This window comes from Andrographis paniculata, unplaced genomic scaffold, assembly GCF_009805555.1.
Source record: "Andrographis paniculata isolate CXL003 unplaced genomic scaffold, ASM980555v1 Contig66END, whole genome shotgun sequence".
NCBI lineage: Eukaryota > Viridiplantae > Streptophyta > Magnoliopsida > Lamiales > Acanthaceae > Andrographis > Andrographis paniculata.
In genome coordinates this window covers 4,879,000-4,905,613 of record NW_026137602.1, presented here as the reverse complement: position 1 = coordinate 4,905,613, position 26,614 = coordinate 4,879,000, and the positions used below count along the sequence as shown (strand labels likewise).

Genomic DNA, 26,614 nt, shown 5'->3' with positions numbered 1-26,614 from the left:
TGATTAGGGTTTGTAGTTTAAATTTCATGGACACGCACATTACCTGAACCTGAGCTGATAGGAATTTATGGGCCGTTGGTTGTGTTGTGTTATTTCACTCAGCATCCAAGTGATTATTGGGCCACCAAAGAGATGAACCCCCCAATGACACTTAGATTTTTTTTTTTTTTTTATTAAGAAGTTGAATTTGATCATGTGAATTCAGTGGAAGATGCCAAAAGAGTGTTGTTTCTAGGAGGCAGCAGCTCCCTGCAACTTGCTATAGATTAAGACTTTTCGTCTTTTGCTCAAGTTGCCCACTTCTTGTTGTTGCTTTCGACTTTTCCCCAACACAGTACCAAACACTGATGACTGACTGATCCATCAGATATAAAAAGGCCTAACCACCACCCCTATCCATCTCATCATGGTCGTCCATATATATTTATATTTAGTGATGTTCCAGAGGAAAAATGAATGGTGACCATCAGAGTAATAGGATTTTATTGTTTTGTTTTTTGGTTTAAATTTCAAACAGCCCCATTTGCTGTCTGTTTATATATATCCCACTTGCACATGTAATACAACCTTCAATTAAATTTTGCCTTTTTTGTTTTGAGACCCATCCCTACCGCATTGAAAGTGATGCCTAATTGTTTTATTTATGTCTCTACGTCCACGATTCCTCGCTGACATGAGAAACTTGCAAAAGTATCTTTTTGTATCCACTAGCAGTAATATACTCCTGCTGCCCTTTTGCTTTTAAACAGCATCAGCTGCTGCTCAATAACATTTATTGGGTGAGAGGACTTCTAATGCTGCCTTATATAGTGATATGTCATTCACAACCATATGCGTATGATTCAACTGTGCTAGATGCCTCCCCTGTTGATTCAACTCTTACCTCCATCTGCTCTTCTTAAGGAATTCATACACCTTGCAAAGATGGAGGTAAAAGTTTAAGTTTTGACAGATGGGGCAAAACATGTTTGGGGCAACTTGTTTGGATAACTATTCATATGTATGAAATAGACTGATTTTGACAAACTGAAGCTGTGAAAGCTGGATTCTGCTTTCTTCCCTGTTCTGAAACTAGTGGCGGGAAGGTACATCCAATAAAGTCATAATATTAAACAAGTTGTCAGAACAATTTATTCATATGATAATTGTTGATTCAAGTTGCTTCCTGTAGGGCCTACGAAGTTGTTGATTATTTCATGACCTGCTATTGTCAATTGCATATTAGTTGTTCCTTAGCTATATTACTACTCAATTAATGGGATTCGAATCAAATTGACATCTTCTTAGTTATTGCCGTGGACCACTTGCCCAGGAACCTTTGTCATTTTTGGTGCCTAAACATTTGTTGTTGTGGTCCGCGGTGCTACCAAATAATAGCCGCCCTTCTTGCTCATTTATATATAATATAGGCCAAGGAAAAAACTATAAAAGCTTAAAGGGAAATTGAGAAGTTTCTGGAGACAGCCTCCCTCCAAAATATCCTCCTTGTCCAATCTTAACCATTCATCTTTATCTCCAACCATCCTTGTCTAAGAATAAGAGCCGCCCCTTACATTCTTTATTAGGAACATCATTTAATGAATTTTTGAGCATACAACTCTATCACCCTTTCCCTATAAAAAACCATGAGCTGGTATGAATACAAACTTGCCGGGAGGCTGAGCTTATGATTTCTCTCTCTTTCTAAAGCTCGTGTTTGCCTGATTATAATATATATATATATATGTCTGCCACAATAAACATATACATATATTAGTAAGTATACTTCTTGAGAGTTCTAACTCAGGGTGGAGTAACAGTAATTCGTCCACAAGATCAAGTTTTTAGTTGAAATAGTCAGTAGAAGATGGCAACAGATGACAATGTCGGAATTGATTTTTATGCTGTATTGGGATTGCAGAAAGAATGCACAGCAACAGAGCTCAAGCATGCCTACAAGACACTTGCACTGGTCAGCATTTGAAACAACCCTCTGTAGAGTCTTTCTTTATCATATATAGTGCTTGAAATGCTCTTGGAACAACTGCATTAATATCAGCATAATCTCTATGTAATGAGAAAACATTAAGTTTTCTCTTTAAGTGGTCATTTGTGAGGATATGTGTCTCCTATGGCTGTGAACTTGAATATATTTTTCTTAAAAAAAAAAAAAAAAGGCAGCTTGTCTCTCCTGTTCTTGAATTTAAGTTTCGTGAATTGCTTTTTGTGTTACAGAAATGGCACCCAGATCGTGTCTCAGCTTCCGGGAGTTCGAGGAATGTAGAAGAGGCAAAGGGGAAATTTCAAGCCATTCAGCAAGCCTATTCAGGTATGTTGCGATCCTACCTATACCACTGTATGCCTCTTAAGCTTTTACCTCATGCATATCGATTTTGTAAAGATATTAATGATGCAATTTTCTCAGCTAAAGCAATATTCGTTCTTTTCTTGAACCTGATTGCTAGGAGAAAGAAATAGTATTTACTTGAAAAAGTTAATCAAGTGATGATGTATCATCTTCACAATTGCTTTGGATCTCGATGCACTGTTTGTTGCAGCATCATTTTACTTTAAATTCCAGATCAGCATGCCTCTATAAACTTCCCTTCCCATTTTGATGTGTGTATAGGTTATATATGTACTCAGTGCTCGTTGTCTAAAGCACACCACTCCTGCAAGTTGTATTCATTCGTAAATCATGACTAACTCACTCGATGCTGTTGTTCCCAGTTCTTTCAGATGCCAACAAAAGGTTTCTGTATGATGTAGGAGTCTATGACAGCAATGATGATGACGACGAAAATGTCAGTGCATTACATGTGACCCCTTTTATTGTTTGCTATTGTGTGGGCATGAAATCAAAAAGTCACTGTTATTTTATGGACCTCTTTTCTTCACACTTTCAAACTAATTATATCAGCTTATCCGATTATCTGTCGGTTGTCCTTTCTACAGAGGAAAAACAAACAAACAAACTTTTTATCATTGCTGTTGGATGATCAAAAGTTGAGCTATTACAATTTGACAAACGGATGATGCAACTTGTTGTTGGATGCATTCAACTCCTCTTTACAATTTGACAAACTTTATGGACCTCTTTTCTTAACATTTATTGTTTTTAATGGTTACAAGTTTTGTACGTGACATAAGTGTATAAAGTTGTCGTCCAAATGTGGTCCTGTGAGAAATGGCACATTTAACATGATGAATTTCCTCCCCCCAACAAAAAAGGGGTTGGGGGATTGATTGCTTTTCCTATGATTTCCTTGAATTTTAGTGTTCCATGTGAATGATTAAAAAGTGCTTTGCTGATGTAAACCCTTTTTTTTTTACGGCTTTCAATTTGCAATACGAGCACAAATAAGGGTTTTAATCTTGCGTATGTCAATGCAGGGCATGGGCGAATTCTTGAATGAAATGGTATCGATGATGAACCAAACTGAGTGTGATGTAAGTCCCTCTCACTTGTGTAACATTTACTTTTCTTTTCTCCTAAATTTATGCGAAGGTTTCATCAAGTATATGTAACACTGAGGTCTTGTCGGCTGGTGGGTGGCCTTGTGGAAAGTAGCCAAGATGAAACTATTCCATGCTAAAACTTTGAGCTAGCTACGCCATTACATATTTACATTTTAGCGAAGAAGCCTTTGGAGCATTTAGATTTTCTTTCTGTAAGAATCAACAACCTCCCATATCGGGTGTGCATATCAACATCAATTTCTAACATGGCGGGCTCAAGGGGTAGAGCAAGTTATGAAAGAATTCTTATTTATGTTGTATTTGGGGGGGTACACATGAAGCCTATGGCTGAGTGGTGTTGCAATATTCAAATGTAGTTGTATGGTTGACAGGAAGGAGACAGCTTTGAAGAATTGGAAGAATTGTTTGATCAAATGCTTCGGGGTGACATGGAGGCTATGTTTGGTTCTTCTTGTTCTGCTGCACCTCCCACACCTTCAACCTCCATGTCTTCTTGCAGCGAGACCTACACTGTTACCAACAAGAGGAACTCATCTGAGATGAGCCCCTGCAACCCGAGGGATGAGTCTGTGCAAGGCTTCTGCTTTGGAGCAGTCGGAACATATGAGAAACATTTAAATGGTAGGAAGAATACAAGGAAAGGGAGGAGGTAGCTTGTAGGAGACTGATAGATATCATCACCACTGGTTTATTCAGTAATTGTATCACCAATGAATGCAAGACAATGACCTCATGGATTATAGCTTGAGAGCATTATATCACCAGCTGAAGCTGAATCATTGAAGAGGATAGGGACAATGGTTGAGGCATCCCGAGCACGGAGAGACTGTTGCAACTGTTGACTATATTTAACTGTGGCCATGCCTCTTTCGTCTTCAGCTTTTGGTGTTGTCTGAATCTGTATTGTCTCACAGCCACAGGTAGTTTGGGCTGCCTGCTTGTTATGTTTGTCTTGAATTGGTGATTTTAACCAAAATGCCACTCTATTGAAACTTTAATTAGAACATCTTTCATCATTGTAAAAACATTTCAATTATGCATTTAGTTTGCAATTAATATTATAAACACATCTAATCATGTACATTGTCCTGAGTTAGTTACTATTCTATGAGTATATTTACTATCATTGATAATATAATACTTATGGATAATCAACTTATGAACTAATACAACAATCTCAAGAATCATAATTGTAACCCCCTGTTTTATTACTTAATATCCTGAATTACCAAATTATATATTACATCTGCAAACAGTAGCCTTTCACTGGTGTAGCTTTACATTTAAAGAATGATAAGCTAACATCAACTATATATTATTATTATATTTATTTATTTATTTTTAATCTTATTTCTATTTCCCTGGTGTTTGAATGACTTTGACTTGTTTGAATTCCAATTAAAAAATGGGGAGGCCACAATATGGTGCCATTTGTGTCCACTGCATTGACAAAAGAAAAGATGGGATCTTCACTCTTTGTTTTTATTTATTTGGTGACTTCAGCATCAGCACTTCTGCGTGTCTGATTCTTGAAGCTGACATGGTCCAACAAGTCACACACAAATGGCTTTTCTATTCGAAGGCATTGTAATGAAACCAATTAATTTTTTTAACACTCATTTTTCCCATTGACTGTGCAGACCTTACACTATCCAGAGCATTGCTGCTGAATGCTGACAAGCAGATGAGTCGATTCCAAAACTTTTTAGAGTTTGAAAATGTTCATTTGCAGCTGAAATCGAGTGCCGGCTGTGAAAGTCAAGTTTGATGTTTGGCCTGCCAATTATATAATTAGATGCTTGTCATTACAATACTACTGCATTTTGACTGACCTTGTTATTGAAATAGCTCCAGTTTCTCTATGAAATGAATCAATGATACGCCCATTCTTGCTTTCCAACTGTTTTAGACATTAAACCGTTTTTCAGTTACTTTTCTAGTCAGTGCGCTGACAGTTCTAGTTTGAAATCATGGCTGATCATTCGTTGGAGATGGAGACTGAAACTGAAACTTCATGGATGGATAATTGGGAAAGGCCAAGGCACAATACTCCTGCCCGATCTCAGCATATCTCCACTTATCCAAGCCCGAGCTCTTATATTTTCTCACGTGACCGGACACCATGGAGGAAGAGAAATCCTACTCCTGCCAGCCCTTTTGCCACAGATGATGACAGATTATGGCAAGGAGAGCTATCATGGCAGTTTGAAACAACAGGTTGGCGAGAAAATCTTAACCTTGGGGCGGCACTTAGTCCTTGGGCTGCCAATTCAACTAGCCCTCTATCCACCGGGAGCAGCAGGATTTTCAAAAGATCAGCCAATGACTACTATCTTTCGCGAGGTTTCCACACCTTTGGCAATCCCTACTACGATAATTCTTATTCAGGCTATGATCCATTGCCTTCAGGGAGTAGGCTGGGGCTCCAAAGTCATGGTGCTAATGGAGGAAGTGCTGAAGATCGTTCCCCTTTAGCTGATAAAGATGAGCTGAGCACTGCAGACAATTGTGACACTGAAGACATAGATCATCAAATTTGCTTGATTAAAACTCTTGATGACTATGAGCATCATCAGGAGCAACGATGGTTTTCTGTGTCACATGCTTTTTTGGATGAAAATGTCAGCACAGTCGATAGAAACAATCATTTTCCTCATGGATTAAGACATGATCATGAGGGGCATCACGACCATAATGCTAGCAATGCTCATCGGTGCCCCTTGCATTCAGTCAAGCAGTCGGCAAGTAATCTGAGCAGCGTTGATATTAGACATTTCAACTTTGTTCATGATCAAGAATCCATGATAGAGGATGACAACGAAGATGACGCAGTGGCACCAAAATCTGTTGGGCTTTTCAGCTTGTTTAGGTATTCATCTAAGCTGGATTTAGTACTCATAATGTTTGGCTGTTTGGGAGCTTTTATCCATGGAGGTTCTCTTCCATGGTATTCTTTCCTTTTTGGGAATTTTGTCAACAAACTTGCCAGTGGACAAGATCTCAATAAGCAACAGATGATGAAGGATGTGGATAAGGTAACACATTTTTGTCCATGCTCTGATAATATTTCAGATATATATATAAAGATTTGCAAACCTTTAAAACATTTACTTATTTGTAATCCAATGGTGGGATGCTTGATCACATCAGATATGTCTGCTTATGACTGGATTAGCTGTGGTGGTCATGGTGGGAGCTTACCTTGGTAAAGCACAGATTCTTTTCTTCTCTTCTGTTCCTCTTGTGTTACATAAAATTTCTGTCCCGAAAAAGCTAACTGATTTCAGTCTTCTCTATATGAACCAAAGAGATAACTTGCTGGAGATTGGTCGGTGAGAGAGCTGCTCATAAGATACGAACAGAGTACCTAAAATCAGTTCTGCGACAGGACATAGAATTTTTCGACACACAAATCAGTACAAGTGATATCATGCATGGAATCTCAAGCGAAATCGTACAAATCCAAGAAGTGATGGCAGATAAGGTTGACACTGATATTTGCCTCTAAGCTGCTTACAATTCATCGATACATGCAATTTCAATATTGTTTGCGAACCTTTGGAAGCTACTTTCTCAACATATTAGACCTGTCTCTTGTGCTAACAGATGGCTCATTTTGTTCACCATATATTCACCTTCATCTGCGGCTACATGGTTGGTTTCATGAAATCTTGGAAAGTTTCCTCAGCAGTTTTTTCTGTGACACCATTGACGATATTCAGTGCTACTGTTTATAAGGCCGTATATGGTGGCCTAGCTACAAAAGAAGAGGTAACAATAACATGAATGAATGCACACGACGGTGTACTGCAATAGATTCTTCATATAATGATTTTGGTGATATTGTCCTTTTTCCATCTTAAAGGGCTCTTACAGGAAAGCAGGAGGCCTTGCAGAACAAGCGATAGCTTCTATCAGAACTGTGATCTCTTTTGTAGCAGAGGATGTCATAGCTGAGAAGTATGCCAAGTTTCTTGATCAGTCAGTACCTATAGGGGCGAAGCTCGGCTTTTCCAAGGGCGTAGGAATAGGAGTGATATACCAAATTACATATGCTACATGGGCACTAGCTTTTTGGTATGGCTCTATTCTAGTCTCACAGAAACAGCTCACGGGTGGTGATGCGATTGCCTGTTTCTTTGGTGTAAATGTCGGGAGCAGGTAAAGTACTTCACTTGAATTAATGATCTTTTGAAACAATGGAGGCCTAATCAGTGGTGATTTCTTTTGTATTCTAGGGGCTTGGCATTGGCCTTATCGTATTTCTCTCAGTTCTCACAAGGGACCGTAGCTGCAAGCAGGGTGTTTGAAGTGATTGATAGAGTTCCAGATATTGATCCTTATAGTATTGAGGGAAGGAAACCATCAGGGGTACATGGAAAATTAGAATTTAAAGGTGTTTCCTTTGCTTATCCATCTCGTCCGACTATTCCTATTCTCCACTCTCTTAGTTTAGTTATCCCGGCATCTAAAACTCTGGCATTAGTCGGAGCTAGTGGGGGTGGAAAGTCGACTATTTTCGCTCTTATAGAGAGGTTTTATGATCCAAACCAGGGTGAGCAGAGTTAAGAGGCTTTTTCCATTTTCTAGCATAAAGAGTTTTGGGAGTATAAGATATTACCTTACAAATTCTCTATAATTTTTTTCAGGTTTTATAACTTTAGATGGTTATGATTTACGAACATTGCAAGTGAAATGGCTTAGAAAGCAGATAGGCATGGTTGGACAAGAACCAGTTTTGTTTGCAGCAACCATACTCGAAAATGTGATGATGGGAAGGGAAAATGCAACCAAGAAAGAAGCGATTGCTGCTTGCATTGCAGCTGATGCTCACAGTTTCATATCTTGCCTTCCATTAGGCTACGATACCGAGGTTAACATTGTTTTGTTTTGCTGGAGATTGAGGGACTCAATCATATAAAAGAATGCTAATAATGCTCAAAACTGTGTTTTCAGGTTGGAGATCGAGGGACTCTGTTATCTGGTGGCCAAAAACAACGTATAGCACTTGCACGAGCTATGATCAAAGATCCCAAAATCCTCCTTCTGGATGAGGCCACGAGTGCATTGGATCGCGAGTCTGAAGCCGTCGTTCAAAAAGCCATAGATAAGATATGTGTAAGCAGAACAACAGTTATCATTGCTCACAGGTTAGCTACCGTTAAGAATGCTCACAAGATAGTTGTGCTTAACCATGGTTCAGTAGTTGAAACTGGAAACCATCATAAGCTCATGAAGAAAGCCGGCGCTTACTATGATCTTGTCAAGTTGGCTTCTGAAGGAATCTCACAACCTGTGACAAACCAAAACAATCAAGTGAAGAAGTTGGATTTGCATGAGGACATATTAAGTGTAAGAAACATGTATGAAACATCGAAAACCAGTTACATGAGATCTGAGCAAGAAGCAAACGAGTTAGAGGAGAAGGAAGAAAATGTAACAAAGTTGGAAAGATATAAACTTGCAGATGTTTGGAGCTTGCAGAGACCAGAAACCAGTATGCTGATCATGGGATTTATTTTAGGTATGCTTGCTGGTTCAATTCTATCTATATTTCCTTTAGTTCTGGGACAAGCTCTGAAAGTCTACTTTGACCCCAACATTCAAAAGTTGAAGAAGGATGTTGGCAACCTCTGCTTAGTGCTGGTTGGACTCGGATTGGGCTGTATAATCTCCATGACAGGCCAACAAGGATTCTGTGGTTGGGCCGGTACAAAGCTTACTAGACGAGTAAGGGACTTGTTATTCAAAGCTATATTAAGACAGGAACCTGGATGGTTTGATGCTAGTGAGAATTCTACAGGGGTACTTGTGACAAGGCTGTCGACTGACTGTCTTAGCTTCCGGTCAGTTCTTGGTGATCGTATATCTGTCCTACTAATGGGCTTGAGTGCCGCAGCCGTTGGTTTAGGGGTGTCATTTTATCTTCAGTGGAAACTAACTTTGTTGGCTGCTGCAGTGACACCATTTACACTTGGGGCAAGCTATTTAAACTTGATCATCAATATCGGCCCAAAATTGGACAACAACTCCTATGCCGCAGCCAGCACCATTGCTGCTGGAGCAGTGTCGAGTATAAGAACTGTGGCAACGATTGGTGCACAGTACCGCGTAGTTCAGTCTTTTGATCAAGCTTTAGCTGAGCCTAAAAGAACAGCAGTCAGAAGATCTCAAATTCTTGGATTAGTACTTGGCCTTTCTCAGGGTGCCATGTATGGAGCTTACACATTGACTCTCTATTTTGGTGCCTATCTTGTAAAGGAAGGGGAGACAAACTTTGGAGTTGTGTACAAGATTTTCTTGATACTTGTACTCAGTTCATTCTCGGTTGGACAACTAGCTGGTCTTGCGCCGGATACTTCAATGGCTGCAACTGCCATACCTGCTGTCTTCAAAATTCTTAAGCGCAAGCCGTTAATAAGAAGTGATCACAAGAAAGGAAGGAAGCTTGAAAGCTCAAAGCCACTTGATGTGGAGTTCAAAAAAGTCACATTTGCATATCCATCCAGGCCAAACACTATCATTTTAAACAACTTCAGCCTCAAGATCAAGTCAGGAACAATGGTTGCATTGGTGGGAGGAAGCGGATCAGGAAAGTCGACAGTTACATGGATGATACAGAGGTTTTATGATCCTACAAAGGGGAAAGTTTTGATGGGAGCAGTTGATATAAGGGATCTCGACGTAAAGTGGCTAAGGAGAAAGATAGCCTTGGTGGGGCAGGAGCCATCTCTCATTGCAGGTAGCATAAGAGACAACATTGCATTCGGCAGGCCTAATGCGTCATGGGCTGAGATTGAAGCAGCTGCAAAAGAAGCCTACATTCACAACTTCATCTGTAGTCTCCCTCAAGGATATGAAACAGAGGTCTTTCTCACATCAATATGAATTTCCCTTTATCCTAACATATGACCTTTAAGAAGACAAAGATTCATTATCTTCATTTCATTGCAGGTTGGTGAGAGTGGAGTACAGTTATCCGGAGGGCAGAAGCAGAGAATTGCTATCGCAAGAGCCCTTATAAAGAAGTCGAAGATTCTGCTGCTAGATGAAGCAAGCAGTGCTCTAGACTTGGAGTCCGAAAAGCATGTCCAAAATGCACTTAAAAAGGCATCCCTGCGAGCCACCACTGTAGTGGTGGCTCATCGTCTCTCGACTATCAGAGAGGCTAATTTCATTGCCGTTTTGAGAGATGGTGCCATTGTCGAATATGGGGATCATGAAACACTAATGGCATCCCGCGGTAATGGCATCTATGCTGGCTTGGTTCATGCAGAAACAGAAGCACTGGCTTTTACTTGAGCTGTGCATATATGTATAAAAGAGCTGTCAAGAACATGGAAAAGCGGTAAAAAGTGGTTCTCATTATCAAATCAAGTGTTAATTTTCTTCATTGTAAAACCTGTCTACCTTCATCAGTTTGATCAATCAAATAGATATCAGAATGCAAGATCAATGGAATGTTCTCTCTTGCAAGGAACAGTAGTCATTGTATCGAAACACCTCAAGGGTAACCATACACCAATAATCCAGTTTAGTTATAGAACATAGAATTCAAGCCCCACAATTACCAAACATTAGAGGATCGTAACTCTGATGCATTCCCAAATCTATGTTCTATTCCATGCAATGATGATAAGAATGAATTCAACTTGTTTTGATTTTCATAGTGATTATATAAGCCTGCAGCCTGCTACTATTCTTTTAAATTCCCTTCAACCTTAATAGGCTTGAACTTTGCTGGTTTACTTCACCTGTTAACAATCAGATCAAGGCAATAAAAACATTGGTAGAACAAAGAACACCAGCTCAAAGAGTTCCCACAGGATCAAGAACAAGAGTTCACTATGGCATACAACATCAAATCAAGATAACATCCCAATACCATATGGGAGTTGAATTTGATTGTCGTTATCTACATAGTACACAATATAACCAGAAAAAATCACAGCTCTTTTAAATCTATATGACAATAGAAACGGCAGGACAAAATGAGGAAGAATGGAAAACATAGTGGCATTCGACTATGGACAATAATATGTGATGGTATTTACAATTTCAGTACTCTCTGAAAGTTAGATTCAAGCGGCCTGGTTTAAGATTTGTTTCCTCCAACAGACCCTTAGGAGCAGTGCCAGGAATGATGGAACTGACTCCATGAAATATATTCCTCGAGTCACCACCAAAAACTAAGACATCCCCTGATTCCAATTCGACTTCATCTGCCTTCTCAATGTCCCTGTGATCTCCAAACAGAAATTTAGCAGAGTCCCCAAGCGAGAAAGAAACAACAGGAAGCCCCTTGCGTATACTTTCTTGACTTTCATCCTTGTCCTGCGTAAGTAAGAATGGTTTTCAGTAACACTAGTTGAGAACTAGCGAGCTGTAAGAATTGCAGCAAATGCAGGTCACTTCAGAAATAATGATTTATATACATCCTGGGTGTGATGTGCGTTCCTTTTACAGTGGCTCAGAAAAGAAGTGGGCAATTGCAACTAAAAGAACAAGCAACGGATTGGATATTTAAAACATATATTATACTAACAAACATATAACACCAAAATCAGAATTGCAATGAATTGACATTCTGACCTGATGAAGACCAAGCCTGCCAGTCCTCGTGTAAAAGTTGATGATGCAGACGTTTGGAGACATAGATGGAATAACACTTCTAGAATTCTTTCCTTCATTGCGGGCATCTAAATAATCATGGCAATCCTGAATTGATTTTTTAACCAACCCCAGAAATTCATCAGGAATAGGTGGAGGTTTGGCTTCATCTACAGACCGTTTATCACAATATGTGCTTGTCTCAGGATCCCAATGCTTGCCAAGGCACATCATCTTCAAGTGTAAGGTTGCCCCATCACGGTAACCAGGTTGGTAAAAACCTCCAGGTTTCCGCCCAAGGTCTCTGCACGACTTTACCAATTTGACCTAAGTAGACACAGAGCAGAATTATTGAGGTAGAACAACAACACAATGACGAGCAACGAAAAATGCTTCATAAAGTCCATTTGTTAAACATTCATAGTAATCACTTTCACTAATCTAATGTTCACCCATGCTTCAACTTTCAGGGAGAAAATTACTTTTTTCCTCATTTTATTTTCATAGAAGGACTTAATTATCTTCAACACCATACCATAGACCAACAAACTTCCTAGTGGTTGCATTGTGAATTTTTTCATGCTATAGACAACAGAAAATCAAAAAATGAAACAACAGAAAATCAAAAAATAAAACAACAGAAGCACACTCCAGCGGTACAAAGATGCTGTAAAGATCATCTCACCTGATCCTTCAAGGCAAGAAAGCCCTTTAAAAGTATCATGCCAGGCCGAAAAACCTTTATATTTTCACCTTGCATACGACGCTTTGTTTCATTTCTCATAGCTTTATTCTTTACAAGCATAGAGGGCTTGAGCGTCACACCAATTTTATCTCGCACCTCACATATGTCGAACGATAATCCCTTGCTTTGCAACGGAGTATTCTCATACTCAACCTTACTCCTAGTTTCCTCACTATTCCTACTTTGAACCTCCTCAGATAATTGGCCAGCTTGGAAACTAGAGCCTATCCTTTCAGAAAGTTCACCTTCCTTACAAGTATCTTCCTTCTTGCCACAATATTGCACTGTCTGGGCCATCTTCATACCCAGAACAGGTTCGCCTGATATTGCAGGAACTTCATTATAATAACCTGGACCAATAACGGGTTCTGAAACAGATAGTTTGGGTGCTGGATTTGATGATATGTTTCCAACTCCAATGGTTTCAGAATTTGAGTAATGCTGCTGATCTGACATCAATGTATCGTCGAATTTCTGAGTCACATCATCAACCAATGCTGTTCCCAAGTCCCTGCCCTGACTATTGGCAGAGTCAGCTATTGAAGTTGATGCAGCATCACCAGAATGAGCTCCAACCTGAAAATTACAATAATAAAGCTTCCAATTTTGATCACAAAAAGAAGTGACTAGACCTGGCAAGTCTTCGTTAAACACAAGCTACGAACTACATATTTCAACAACTCAAAGAAATCGTATAGGCTCCAAAGTATCACCTAATTTTCATATATAAAACCTTTCAAACATATTTTGTCACTTTCCATTCTCCTAACAACTAGACTATTAATGGGTACAGGTATCAGTAGCGATCAGCCTATATCAGAGCTCGATAACTTACAGCGCTGTTACGAACGACGTAGCGACCCACAGATCGTTGAGATCGCCCTCGAGAGCCAAAATTCCTTCCGCCACTTCTAACTCCACGACTTCTACCTCCACGGTTGCCCCCACCACCAGGGTTCATCATGCAAGACGAGCGACGGCTAAAACGCAGCGGTTACAGACAGGCACAATAATAGTACTGCAGACCTAAAACCCGATAGAATTGCCACTGATTAGCGCGGGATCGAGGAGACGAGAAGATATACGCAATGTCTGAGAATTCCAAAAGGCGTCAGCAGTGAATGAAACTTGCGACACAGAGCAATCCACGGGTCGGAACCGCCCTACCCAAGTAGGACCATTTTCAAATATGGGCTGAACTAATTTTATAAATGGGCCTGAACAAATCATTTTGGATTATAGGCCCAACAGCCCAGTAATTAGCCGCACCATTTTTTAAATTTTTTTCTAATAATCAAAGCCTGTATACGGAGTAATTATTAGTATTAATTTTAGTAAATACAAAAAGGGCGATGATCGTGGGATTTGATACGTACGATAATTCGTAGACTTATTTATAGTCTGCACCGAAATTACGGATGGTGCAAACATTTGCGCCTTGCCTTCGCCGCAGGAAATTCAATAAATGCAACCCACCTTCAATTCTTCAATCATTTTCCCTTTCCTTTCCTCTAAATCTGGGCCTGCCTTGCCTTGCGATTAGATCGTTCAAATTCTGCTGCCCAAGTGCCATTCTTCACGATTTGTTGAAATTGCCACACCATTTGAACATCTTCGACTCTTCCCGACGCGCTGGCAGTGGGGCTCATATATTTGGTTTGTATCGTCTGATTTTCTGAATTTTGCCTTCTCTATTTGTTTTAGATTCAGATGTTTCAGATGATGGTGACTGGTTTTGATTCACACGGAGGATTTGAGCTTAATTGACGTATCTTGTGCGCAATGAATCGTTGGCAAAAATGCTCCAAGTTTTCATTAGCATTTGCGGCATTTTCCCTCTATTTGAATCAAGGCTGGGAAAGTAAAAAGAGAATTCAAGTTTGGGTTTTTAAGCATTTCTGGACCGGAATTATATAATCATGTGTTAAGATTTTTCAAATATAATGCAGCAGTAATGAAGAATGTACTTATGAGTTAGCGCCAAAGGTTTTTTTTTTGGTAGTTCAAATGAAGAGTAATGCAGCAGCATTTTCCTGATACTGGACATGTTTTTGTAAGTGTGTAAAATTCACATGGAAATGAGGATATTGATTGATGGAAAGCACATTACTTTTCACCCTATGATCTCATGCTCCTATTTGGACCAACATTATTTTTTTAATGTTTAACTTGAGTGTAAATTTGGAGTACTGTGTTCTTTAGAATTCATGTATCTATCTCATTATTAAGATGTTAGAAATTTTCCAGTGTCCTGTATTTTCTACCACATCTTTTACTATTATGACAATTCTCTGCTCTTATGAATTGACTAATTAATTTAGTAAAACTCTTACAGTTGTGAGCTCTTGAAATAAAGATGGTGAAATTGACTATGATTGCTCGTGTCACTGATGGCCTTCCGCTAGCAGAGGGACTGGATGATGGCCGGGATGTTCCGGAGAATGATTTTTACAAGCAGCAAGTTAAGTCGTTGTTCAAAAATCTCTCAAGGGGGCAGAATGAACCTTCCAGAATGTCTATTGAAACAGGGCCATACATATTCCAGTATCCTTTGGCAGGTTTAAGATTGAGTTATGATATATCTTACCTTTTTTTACCGGAAAGATCAAAGAGGGTTATGATAAATCTTATCCTTTATTGTTCACAAATGCGTATATATACAAGAAACTGGATCTACTTCAACATTCCACAGATTATGGAAACTCCTACGAATGCATATTTGCTATATATATATACATATATATGTATATATCAAAGGCTCTTATGGGCATTGCATATTTCGTGTATTCTTGATGAATTGGTGTTATGCTCGAGCAATGACCAGCTTTTATTTCTTAAAATTATTTTTCCGGGGCATGCTTGTAATGTAAGGTGTTTGAGTGATGCTTAAGGATCAGTTTGTTTTCAAAACTCAAAAGAACTCATTCCTATTTGAATTTAGAATTGTTGCTTCCATCTTGACTGAAAAAGTTACGACCTTAACTTGGGTTCCTAGTTATATTATTGAGGGTCGTGTTTGCTACTTGACAATGTGTGATCGTGCTTATCCTAAGAAGCTTGCTTTTCAATATCTGGAAGACCTTAAGAATGAATTTGAACGTGCTTATGGGAATCAGATCGAAACTGCTGCAAGGCCTTATGCTTTTATCAAATTTGGTGGGTTATTATCTTTCTTTCTTTCTTTTATACATCTTTTCTCTGTTTTTCAGTGTTTCTTATCATGCATGTCAAAGTAGGAATTTTACTTTTATTCTTCTTAGGTATATGATACTAACACTAATTTCATGTGATGTGCCAGATACATTCATACAGAAAACGAAAAAACTGTACCAAGATACGAGAACACAGCGCAATATTGCAAAGTTGAATGATGAACTATACGAAGTTCACCAGATAATGACTCGCAATGTACAAGAAGTGCTTGGTGTTGGTGAAAAGTTGGACCGTAAGTTGGCCTTTTCTCTTTTTATCTCTTTTTACCAATGCTTTTACTTCTCAGCCAAATGTCTGGCATTTGTTTTGAATTTGGGGACTGAATATGATTCTAAAACCAATCTACTTTCAGAGGTTAGTCAAATGTCCAACCGTTTGACATCTGAGTCCCGCATATATGCTGAGAAGGCAAAAGATCTGAACCGTCAGGTTAGTTAGTTTGTTTTTGTTGGTGTTATTACTGATTAAGAGTCCTAAATTTTATTGTTTGGTTGTGGACTGCAGGCATTGATTCGGAAATGGGCCCCTGTTGCTGTTGTACTAGGAATCGTTTTCCTCCTTTTCTGGGTTAGAAACAAGTTCTGGTGATGATACATCCCATCCGCCTGCACTATATCGGCTGTTTTGACCTCCTACACAATCTGCAATTCCTGATCCATGATTGTGATTTATCTTTCCTCATCACTATCAAAAGCTCTGGTCGGTCTCAAGGATTAACATTAACTTATCTTGGAGGATGCCTGATGCCACATATTTACCCATTAGCCTCTCTTAAAAACCTGACTATATCATGCTCGGTCTCATATATTTGTTTTCTGCACATATCTACACACCGTAAACATGTTGCCAAGATTATTGGTGAAGTTGGCATAGATGCTTGAGGAACAATCCTCCAAGAGTGGATCATATTTGCAATGGTGATTGGGGAGCTGTAGTCTAAGCTTGTCAAACCAAATGAGATCTTGGCTATCGATGATAACTGAGTTACCTGAATGCTGTTGTTTTGTACTGTGGATCTGCCGCCACAGCTTCTTGAGTAGGGCTTAGCTTTGTAGATTGAACAGCTGCTCAGATTTGTAGGATTTTTGTTCACATAAAGCTCTAAGATAACTTACTGTGCAACAATTTATATAGAAGTTAAGCTGAAAAGGAATTGTGTATGAATCTGCAGTGCTGATTATTTTCTTAGCTATTCATTTTATCATTTGATATAATGAGTGTTGACAATCACAGTGATAATCAGAGTCTTATGATTATTGGAAAACAATCAAACAATCAATGAATCCAGTTGATGCTGGACATTCTTGTAGCTGTAGATGGTGATCAGAGTCGTAGTTCAGATCAGGTAGACCACTTTCATTCCTTGTATGGTGCGAACAAAATGGATGAGTTATGTCCCCCAAATCCAAAAGAATTAGAGGCTGCTACTTTCACTTCTAACTCTTCCCTCTTTGATCCCACCAGTATTCTTGCATCCTCTGCTGACTGCATTTGCATTTCCATTCCCATCTTTAGAACACAAATGGACTCAATGTAAACACAAGATATAGCATAGCAACTTGTACCAGGCTTTCATTTGGCTGTTCGAAGTTGATATTCGGATGGATCAACCCCGTCTGTATCGCCTATATTACAAGAAAACAAACATCATCGCTGATCGGAAAAGCACCACAACTCCAAAAAGGTCTTGGAAGAACACTACCTTGACAGTCGCAACAGCTTCAACAGCACCAGCCGCGCCAAGTAAATGACCGATCATGCACTTCGTGGCGTTCATCCGTAGCTGCAAAAGAAACCGGAACAGGGCTCTGTAAAAAGATCCCAGATTATGTGATTGTTACAGTGACAAGCTCTTGAAGAAACCACCTGACTGTTTTGCCTGAAACATTGAACAACAGCACGGTATTCTTCCATATCGGATGGCATCGATATTGCATGCGCGTTTATGTAGTTGACGTCTTCCCTGGCCACGCCTGATTCCTCCAATGCCTTCTCCAGACAATGGACAATCCCACTCCCTGAATATCATCATCTATGTTAAGACAACAAAAATGTCGAATGAAATTAAGATAGACTGATGCAGTTATCACCATCAGGGTGTGGCCTATTTATGTGATATGCATCGCACGTGAAGCTTCCTCCAAGAAACTCTGCATAGATCTTCGCACCTCTCATCTGCCATAATTGTTTCAAGAGTTGAAAACTTTAGCTTCAAGCTGAGATTACTGGAAAAATCAAAGCAAAATACACACAACATCAAGTGTTGATAATACCTTGGCATGCTCTAGTTCTTCCAATAGCAGCACGCCGGCGCCTTCGCCTAGTACAAATCCATCAGAGCCCTACTCACAAACACCATTATTTTGAGATAAACAGTTCAGAACATATTAATCTGCAAAGCTAATGTGTTTTAACTCACCGCGTCCCATGGACGAGATGCTTTTGCTGGATTATCATTCCTGCAAGACAGGACTTTGCAGGCTGCCAATCCTCCCATTCCTGCAATAAAACTCATGATCTGAGGATGTTAAATGAAAACAAAAGAATGGTGCTCCAAGTGAATGCATACGAACCGATGGGAATAAGCGCTGAATCAGATCCACCGCAGAGCATCAGATCCTGCAAGATTTTGGATCATATATTGGAAATGACAGAGACAAAGTTAGTATGTAACTATAAACCATCTGCCACTTACTGAGTCACCTCTTCTGATATGGCTTGCTGCATTTAGTATACAGAAGTTGCTTGTTGCACAGGCTGCAGATATCGAATAATTTGGACCCATCCACCCCTGTAGTTATGATTCTCAGACACAATTTCACCAAACATGACGATATGTTTTGCTTAATGAACATACCAAATCAATTGCGAGGATCGCAGAGCCCATATTGATGGTTGCATAAGGCACACAGAAAGGACTCATCTTTTTGGGAGATATCCTTAATGCTTCAATAGAATCATTCAAAACCTGTTGAAATTTCCAACAAAAAGAAATAAAAGATTCGATCATTCTTGATCACTGTATCTTATGTAGCTCATGCATACCTTAAGGCCTCCAAGAGAAGATCCAATAATCACCCCACACTTGGACTTGTCTAACTCAGCCGAGACCTCATCCGTAATCCCACCATCCGCCAAAGCCTTCTTGCCAGCAGTCATCAAGTAAAGCATGAACTTATCAGCCCTCTTTGAAAGCTTCGGCGCAACCCAACCATCAGTTGAGAAACTCTTGATTTCTCCCGCGATTTTCTGTTTCCATCAAGATACATATATAAATGAATACATGCACTTGGTATCCTTCCTAAGCTCAAAACAAGATGAATTCGAGTAAAGTCTACAGTAGGAAATGGAGTGCAATCAAACGACTCGATCAGGCTGATGCCACTGACGCCGGCCAACAGCTTGTTGTAAAACTCATCTGCTTCATGACCAAGTGGTGTTACAACACCGAGTCCTGTAACTACAACCCGCCTCTTCTTCACGGCACCCTTCTTTTTCGGCGGCATGGATGGTTTAACAGGATGTTCAGCTTCTGCCAAGGTGTTATCTAGCAAAGAAAAGAGCTACTCTAATCACTTGTGTTTTCTTTTTCAAATTTGACTGTTTGATCATTTACTTTTCCACCAAATACATCATATCGAAGAACGATTTTAATTTTATCCGAACATACAACTAGATTATTATTCAGTGAAGTGAAAATTTATACAATGTAGTAGTTGCATGAAATTCCAAAACACAAGCTGATCAAACTATGCATCTCATAACACCATTTTTTATAAAAAAAAGTTGTTAATTATTTTACCAGCATGAGAAGCTGCCTGACACAGTTGTCTTTGCTCCGGGCGGCTGACTGGCCGGCCGAAAGAAGACAGAGCATTGTCTCCGGAGACATAAACACAAGAAACATTACAGCAGTTTTCCATTGGACAAACTTTCATCAAACTGTTCTTTCCAGAACCATACAGAGCAGACATAAAGCTCCCACCTCTTTTCCTCCTTATCGGAGCCCCGAAATCCCTCCTCTTAATCAGCTTCTTGGAGAATCTCCAACGCCTCGATGACTGGCCACAAATCTCCCATTCATTTGGCGCAGACACGCACGTTGTCACCATCCATGTGCAGAGTTGAGAAGCAACCATTTTGTTAATGAAGAACACAGGAAAGGTTCAATCTTGATTGTAAAATATAGCAGCACTGAAGCAGGAATTGCAGTTTAATGAATAAAAAGTGTAATAGGGACACAGCAAACTGTAGGGATTCTTTATAAGTCCCGGGAGCCAAACTCCCTGGCATCTAATACCATGGATGATCATGGTCAAGAATTACCGGTACGGCTATCAATGCTATGTTTATTTTGAGCTTTTTTTTTTTTTTTTTTCAATTTCTTTCTTACGAAATTCTTTGTAAAAATACACTATTTCTTATAACAAAATATCACATGAACCATTATTTAAACCAAAAATCCAAACACAAAGTACAAAGTCAATACCAAAGTAAACAAACATAATATCATTGAAAATTTTAGGGTGTGTTTGGTTATCTTTTGTGGTTTGATTTGGGAGAGATTTTTGTTAACTTTTATTATACATAGAATGATGAAATAATGTAGTGATGAATTATAAGGTTGTAATGAAGAGGTCTTTATTAATATTTGTGTAAATCTATGAGTAAAATATATGCACTTAAAAATGTTTCGAATATTATATCAAAAGATGTATATATCAATTTACATATAATTAATATATGTTCATAGTTATTCAATCGTGAGATGCATGGAGCTTCAACGTATTGGAGTTGACATGAATATTTGGGGCAGAGTAATATGAAAGTGTGAAGATGATACACAAGTTCAACCTTAATTACTGTCAAATTAATTCAATTAGTACCACTTTAAAGAGTCCCACAGGTCTAAATCACCACTCTCTAACCCCTACCCCATTAATATTTCATTTAATTAATTAAAAGGCATGATGATAACAAGAAACTTTCCAATCCCTATTCCTTCAATATTACACACATACAGAAGCACTAAGCTGTTTTTTATTCAAATAATTAATTTATTATATATAAGAAAAAGAAAAAAAAAATCATGAATAGTACATGTACCACGAATTAAGGGTTTTTTGTGTTACTTTGATTGAGTAATCTATGTTGTTGGAATTATACTGAATACTAGTAATTAAATTAATGTAGCATTAAAAAGTGTGGGTGGGCTGTCTTCAATGTTATTTAAGATCCTAAATCGTAGATTAAATTGAAAAAGTCAAGTCGTCTATAGACTCTCAAGAGTTAAAGATGCATCCATATTTCTTGATTTATCTTTCTTACTCAAAAATGAATATAATTTGCAATTCAATTGTGAATGATAGTTAACAAAATGAGACACAGCTTTAATTTATAGCTTCATTCCCTTTTCATTAATTGTAGCAAGCAATATAATGAAGAATTAGGAAAAGAAGAGAAAAGGTTAGTACATATATTAAGGGTGGATCTTGTTTCCAGCAGAATTGTCTGAATGAATGCGTGAAAGTAACAAACAACACCATGGATGCAGCATGAGTCGTCACTCATTCGTTTTATTTAATTTGTTTTTAACTTCTCTACACTTTAGTCAACAAATTAAAACAATTAATATATTGCTCAATGGCCTGCTATGCTAGCTATCAATAAAAAAAATAAAAAATTAAAGGGTTTCCTACTCTTGTATTAAAGAATATAATTGCAGTGATGGCTGGTTTAATCTGGTTTTGCTAGAAAGTGATTCTGTGGTTTTTAATTGTGAAAATGAAAGGAAATGTCGGTAACTTGTGATTAAAATAATTCTGTAATTATATTTGATGGTTTGGGTGTGACCTTTTGTCTTTTGTACAATTAATTATATGATTATTGAGGTGTAACTAATTAACTACAAGTCCAGCATTATTATATTGTCAATGGTTAAGTATTAATTATCTCGAAAGAAATTAGATGGATTCCAAGGCCTACCTTCATTTGCATTGAATTGAATTGAATTGAATTGATACAAACTACCATTGCTGCTTCAAGAAACCAATATTGTATTCAAAGATGTTATTTGTGGCATATTGGTTGGCTCCACAAACATGTGTATGTTCTGCTTTCAAGATTAATTAGAAGGATGAACAAATTTGCGGTTTCTGTGCATCAGTGTGCTGTGCTGATGTTCCAAGGCTTCGGACATCACCAAAATCTGCCACCATCCGAGAAAACATCGAAAAGCTACGAAATTCTTGCCCATTCGTTACGTGTTGTTCGTGCCATTGAACAAATCGAGTAGCACTCGAATAGAATCAAGCTCAATTCAAATCGTTAACGGCTCAACTCGTTTATAGAGTTAAACGAGCCCAGCACACAACGCGATTTCACTTGTAGTATATAAATTTTTATATCAAAGTTTTCATTTATTAATAAAATTATTATAATAAAATTTTTTTATTTTGATGATATATCTTTATTTGGTTTTTAAATTTTATTTTTCCGTATATTGATGTAATTAATAATGAGAATGGATGATTTGTTATGTTGGTTTGATATATAATATTCTTTTATATCAATTCAAAATATCATTTAATTTATTTTAGAATAACTGAACAATACTATAAATGTGAGATACACAAATTATTATATAAAGTAAAAGGGGAAATTTGAGAAAATTCCAAGTCATTTCATTTTAAATCACACACCTATGTATATATAAATATGATTTGTTTGTGATGAATGAATGAACTATTAATGTTGAATTTATTTGATATGAAATTTGAAGTTTAAGAATGATTGATGATAAATTGTTGATGGAAATACAGTGAACATGGACAAGTGAAAATTGTATTTTATAAACCGTTTTAGATTCACTTTATATAATTAATTTTTATTTATTTAATTCTTTTTAAAAAAAAAAAAAACTATTACATTAATTTTTTTTCCATAAAATGCTAAATTAAATACTATTTAAAAAAAGTCTAAAAAATTATAACAAATTATATTAAAATGAAGTCTTATTATATATTATTTTTATTGGTAACCGTCATTTTTTTCAATATAGCTACGTAAATTTTTTAATATTAATATTATATTGATTTATAATAAAAATATATAAAAATATTTTATTAATATTATGTAATATAATAAATTTTAATTTTATTTAAATATATTTATTGTTGATTTATAATGTAATAATCATATATATAATTATATAAATAATTAAATAGATTGCTACAATATAAAAAATAATTAAAATAATAAATTTAGTAAATAACTAAATTAGATTTTAAAGTAAAAAATAAATTATAGAAATATTGATGTATTAAATAATAACATAATTTAAATAAATATGATTATATAATAAAAAATTATAAAATTTAAAATATAATTAACAAATAATATTATAATATTGTTCGTTAATAATTCTTTATTTATATTAATATTATTTTTATTTTTATAAAAATTTAATAATATATATAATTAATTATAGATATATATATATTATTATAAAATACACCATTTTACCCCAATCAATAACAGGACATAATTTATAAAAGCATCTTTTAATATCATTTAGAGACTAAGAGGGCGTTTAGCTTTTAGCTTATTGAACACCTTTTAGTTATTTCACTAATATATTCTTAATTATCCACTAATTACATTCCTCCTAAAATACCATATCTATGTGGGACGGAGGGAGTAATATTTTTATAATTTCAATAATTAATAACAAAAATTATCATAAATTTCAAACCAAAATAAACAAAATTAAATATTTAAAAAAATAATATATCAATGTCTTTAATAGTCATTGTTAGAATTTTTTGGGGAAAATGATGAGATGGTTTTATTATCGTCAAAATAAGAAGCCTATATATAGGTCATACAAAATAGACTCGATAGACTCAAATCTAAGTAATCTAATCTATGAATAAGATCAAATCTAGATATAAATCTACTAAATCTAAAACTGAATATCTAAAATATCTCAATTTTATGTATAAACAGTTAATGTAAAACAACCGCTAATTGAATCAGCTATCAGCTAATAGTCAAATGCACCCTAAATAAACACCAGACTCAAACCTCTGCCGTTTTCGAGCGAGGCGTGCCTTGGAAGCTCTGAAACTTTGGGATATTCGAGCTCGCTGCTCCACCGATAACTCACCGCCGGTATTTACAGCCACCGCATTTTCCTTGTAGCTCATTCCCGAGCATTGAGATCAAGATTTACAAAATGACAGAAATGCCTTAATTATATTTAATTATATTAAATATGTAATACAATTATTTTAATGGTGTACATATCATTGTTTATTTTAGGACAGACAAAAATAAAAAACAATATTTTTTTATAAGACGAAAGGGAGTATTATTTATATTTTAATGTCAATAGGAAAATAGATATCATACTAATTTATTACATTATATATATAATACTAATTTATCTTAATTCGTATGTAAAAGTTAAATAAAAAATTTACTCCCTAACAGAGGGAGTATATATTTATCTGTTGAAAAAATAGCATAAGTCATGTCCTGTACTTTGCAAAATTTGCTGAAAAGATCTCTCGTTCTAAAATTTTTATTTTACCTACTAATGGTCAAATAATATTGCAAAAAATATTCATTTCGGCAGCCATGCTTAAACTACAAGTACTGTAAAAAATTATAGATAACAAAAGAAAAATTACAAAATATACTTCAATGTATTAATTAAATTAGTTACGGCTTTTTAGAAGTTCTATAATTTTGTAATAATACTTACCGTTTAAAGTATCATATGTTACAATCATTTTAATTTTAAATAAATTATTTAATTGTAGTAATTTTAATTTATAATCATTTTTATTAATAATTCAGAATTATTTATTATATTTTTTAAATTTTAGTAGTTACAATAAAATAGATATTTTATATAAAATTGACGAAATAAAGTATGTTTTGCAAAATAATTTGAAAGAATATTTTTAATATAATAGATCACACGAAATCCGACACCGAATGTGAAATAAAGTATGTTTGTTTTGCAAAATAATTTAAAAAAATATGTTTTATACTCCCTCCGTCTAAGCTAAAAGTATACACTTACTTTTGGCGCGGAGATTAAGGAATAATAGTATTTTAATTATAGTGGGTAGGTAAAAGTAGTAAAATGATATTTTTGTCCTTACTTTTTTTGGTATAAAAGTAATGATGTGATGTAAAGTAGGGGTATTTGTGAAAAAAATTGGGTATTTAATGAAATAGTTACTTTGTAATTGGATTTTCCAAAATAGAAATATGTATACTTTCTAACTGGACGGAGGGAATATTAAATATAGAAAACTGTATAAATAATATAAAAAGTAATAAAAAATGTGTAATATATTTTTTTTTATGAAAAAAAATGTATATTGTTTTTGAAAAAAAGAACACACCATAACATTTAAAACATAATTAATTAAAATTTAAATAGTTATTAAAATTATTTATTTTTTTATTTTTTTTTCAAAGCAAATTACGGAACGGAAAAGAGTATTATGAGCCGTCGATTTGAGGAAGTGCAAAGCAAGCTACAGATACTATCACATCTGAAGAGGAAAGAAAAAAATATCGTTTAAGTGTTCAAAGTTTAATATGAGAAGAACGAAAATCAATCAAACGAGGAAAAGAGAAGAAGAGATCATCCGGCGCCGGCGACCGAGAGCACCGATTTCACCTTAAGTGTCGGATTCCGTGTGATGTGTCTAAGCATCCCTCCCCGTGTGTTAGTTGGTTGGTCCTGAAGCAGTTCTTCAAGTATGAGAAATCATTCAATGACCTCGCGCATTGAATTTAAGTTTCTCGATTAAATTTATTGTTTCTGTGCGTTCGAAATTATATACAAATGTAAACTTTGTTACATATTATAAATACTACTAGATTTATATGTTATTTAAAACAGTAATATTATATTAAATAAAAAGTATTAGCACAATATTATTTATTAATATATTTTTAATTAATTATTAATAATATTATTTTAAAATTTTTCTATCTATAATAATCAGAACATAAAATTTGAAACGAAGAGAGTTTTATTTTATAAATTTCAAACATTAACCCCCTTCTATACAAAATGAACACACATGTAAATTATTGTTATATATTTTATTTATATTATATTAATATATACTTAATATTATCAATTTATATCGATCAAAATCAAATAATTACATTTTAACCTAAGATATGACGACGCTAACTTAGTTAGCTTATGATATAAATTTGAATAAGATTTACAATAATTAATACATATATGTATATATATTCAATGAACTATAAAATTTAATAGCATTTTTATTTCCAAAAAAATTAAAAATGGCATTACAAATATACAATAACTAAAATGATATGGTTACGATTTTGTTCATTTTTCTTTTGATGATTTCCTATAAATATTATAAATATAAAATAAAACATATATGGACATCAATAATATATATTTTATCTTACTTAAAAAAATTAACAATTTAACATAAAATAGTTTTTTTTTTTTTAATATTTTGACACAATTTTCATACCAATATAAAAAATATATTCATCCAATAGGTATAGTATAGTTAA

General features: G+C 35.9%; 5 protein-coding genes across 5 annotated transcripts; 3 read left to right on the top strand and 2 right to left on the bottom strand.

The window, feature by feature from the left end:
* The first annotated feature begins 1,256 nt into the window (after positions 1–1,256).
* On the top strand, positions 1,257–4,536 carry LOC127263192 (uncharacterized). The gene is made up of 5 exons (XM_051292215.1): positions 1,257–1,951; positions 2,215–2,308; positions 2,710–2,783; positions 3,373–3,429; positions 3,831–4,536. Exons 1-5 carry the CDS (start codon positions 1,847–1,849, stop codon positions 4,110–4,112), a joined length of 612 nt encoding a protein of 203 aa, XP_051148172.1. The 5' UTR covers positions 1,257–1,846; the 3' UTR covers positions 4,113–4,536.
* A 289-nt stretch (positions 4,537–4,825) lies between these two features.
* On the top strand, positions 4,826–11,284 carry LOC127262919 (ABC transporter B family member 19-like). The gene is made up of 9 exons (XM_051291788.1): positions 4,826–6,494; positions 6,610–6,664; positions 6,768–6,943; positions 7,066–7,230; positions 7,325–7,620; positions 7,698–8,014; positions 8,109–8,332; positions 8,416–10,326; positions 10,414–11,284. The coding sequence occupies exons 1-9, from the start codon at positions 5,430–5,432 to the stop codon at positions 10,759–10,761; spliced, it is 4,557 nt and encodes a 1,518-aa protein (XP_051147745.1). The 5' UTR covers positions 4,826–5,429; the 3' UTR covers positions 10,762–11,284.
* A 3-nt stretch (positions 11,285–11,287) lies between these two features.
* Positions 11,288–13,941, bottom strand: LOC127262921 (uncharacterized). Its single transcript, XM_051291791.1, has 4 exons — positions 13,650–13,941; positions 12,755–13,390; positions 12,052–12,396; positions 11,288–11,793 (listed from the first exon to the last, which is right to left on the bottom strand). Exons 1-4 carry the CDS (start codon positions 13,776–13,778, stop codon positions 11,518–11,520), a joined length of 1,386 nt encoding a protein of 461 aa, XP_051147748.1. The 5' UTR covers positions 13,779–13,941; the 3' UTR covers positions 11,288–11,517.
* A 267-nt stretch (positions 13,942–14,208) lies between these two features.
* Positions 14,209–17,191, top strand: LOC127262922 (25.3 kDa vesicle transport protein). Its single transcript, XM_051291792.1, has 6 exons — positions 14,209–14,470; positions 15,150–15,358; positions 15,810–15,970; positions 16,113–16,259; positions 16,380–16,456; positions 16,532–17,191. The coding sequence occupies exons 2-6, from the start codon at positions 15,171–15,173 to the stop codon at positions 16,613–16,615; spliced, it is 657 nt and encodes a 218-aa protein (XP_051147749.1). The 5' UTR covers positions 14,209–14,470; positions 15,150–15,170; the 3' UTR covers positions 16,616–17,191.
* A 5-nt stretch (positions 17,192–17,196) lies between these two features.
* LOC127262920 (3-oxoacyl-[acyl-carrier-protein] synthase II, chloroplastic-like) lies at positions 17,197–20,259 on the bottom strand. The gene is made up of 13 exons (XM_051291789.1): positions 19,830–20,259; positions 19,366–19,574; positions 19,073–19,276; positions 18,885–18,995; positions 18,723–18,818; positions 18,601–18,646; positions 18,447–18,526; positions 18,301–18,369; positions 18,118–18,202; positions 17,894–18,045; positions 17,730–17,810; positions 17,593–17,652; positions 17,197–17,512 (listed from the first exon to the last, which is right to left on the bottom strand). The coding sequence occupies exons 1-13, from the start codon at positions 20,164–20,166 to the stop codon at positions 17,384–17,386; spliced, it is 1,659 nt and encodes a 552-aa protein (XP_051147746.1). The 5' UTR covers positions 20,167–20,259; the 3' UTR covers positions 17,197–17,383.
* Between the last annotated feature and the right edge of the window lie 6,355 nt (positions 20,260–26,614).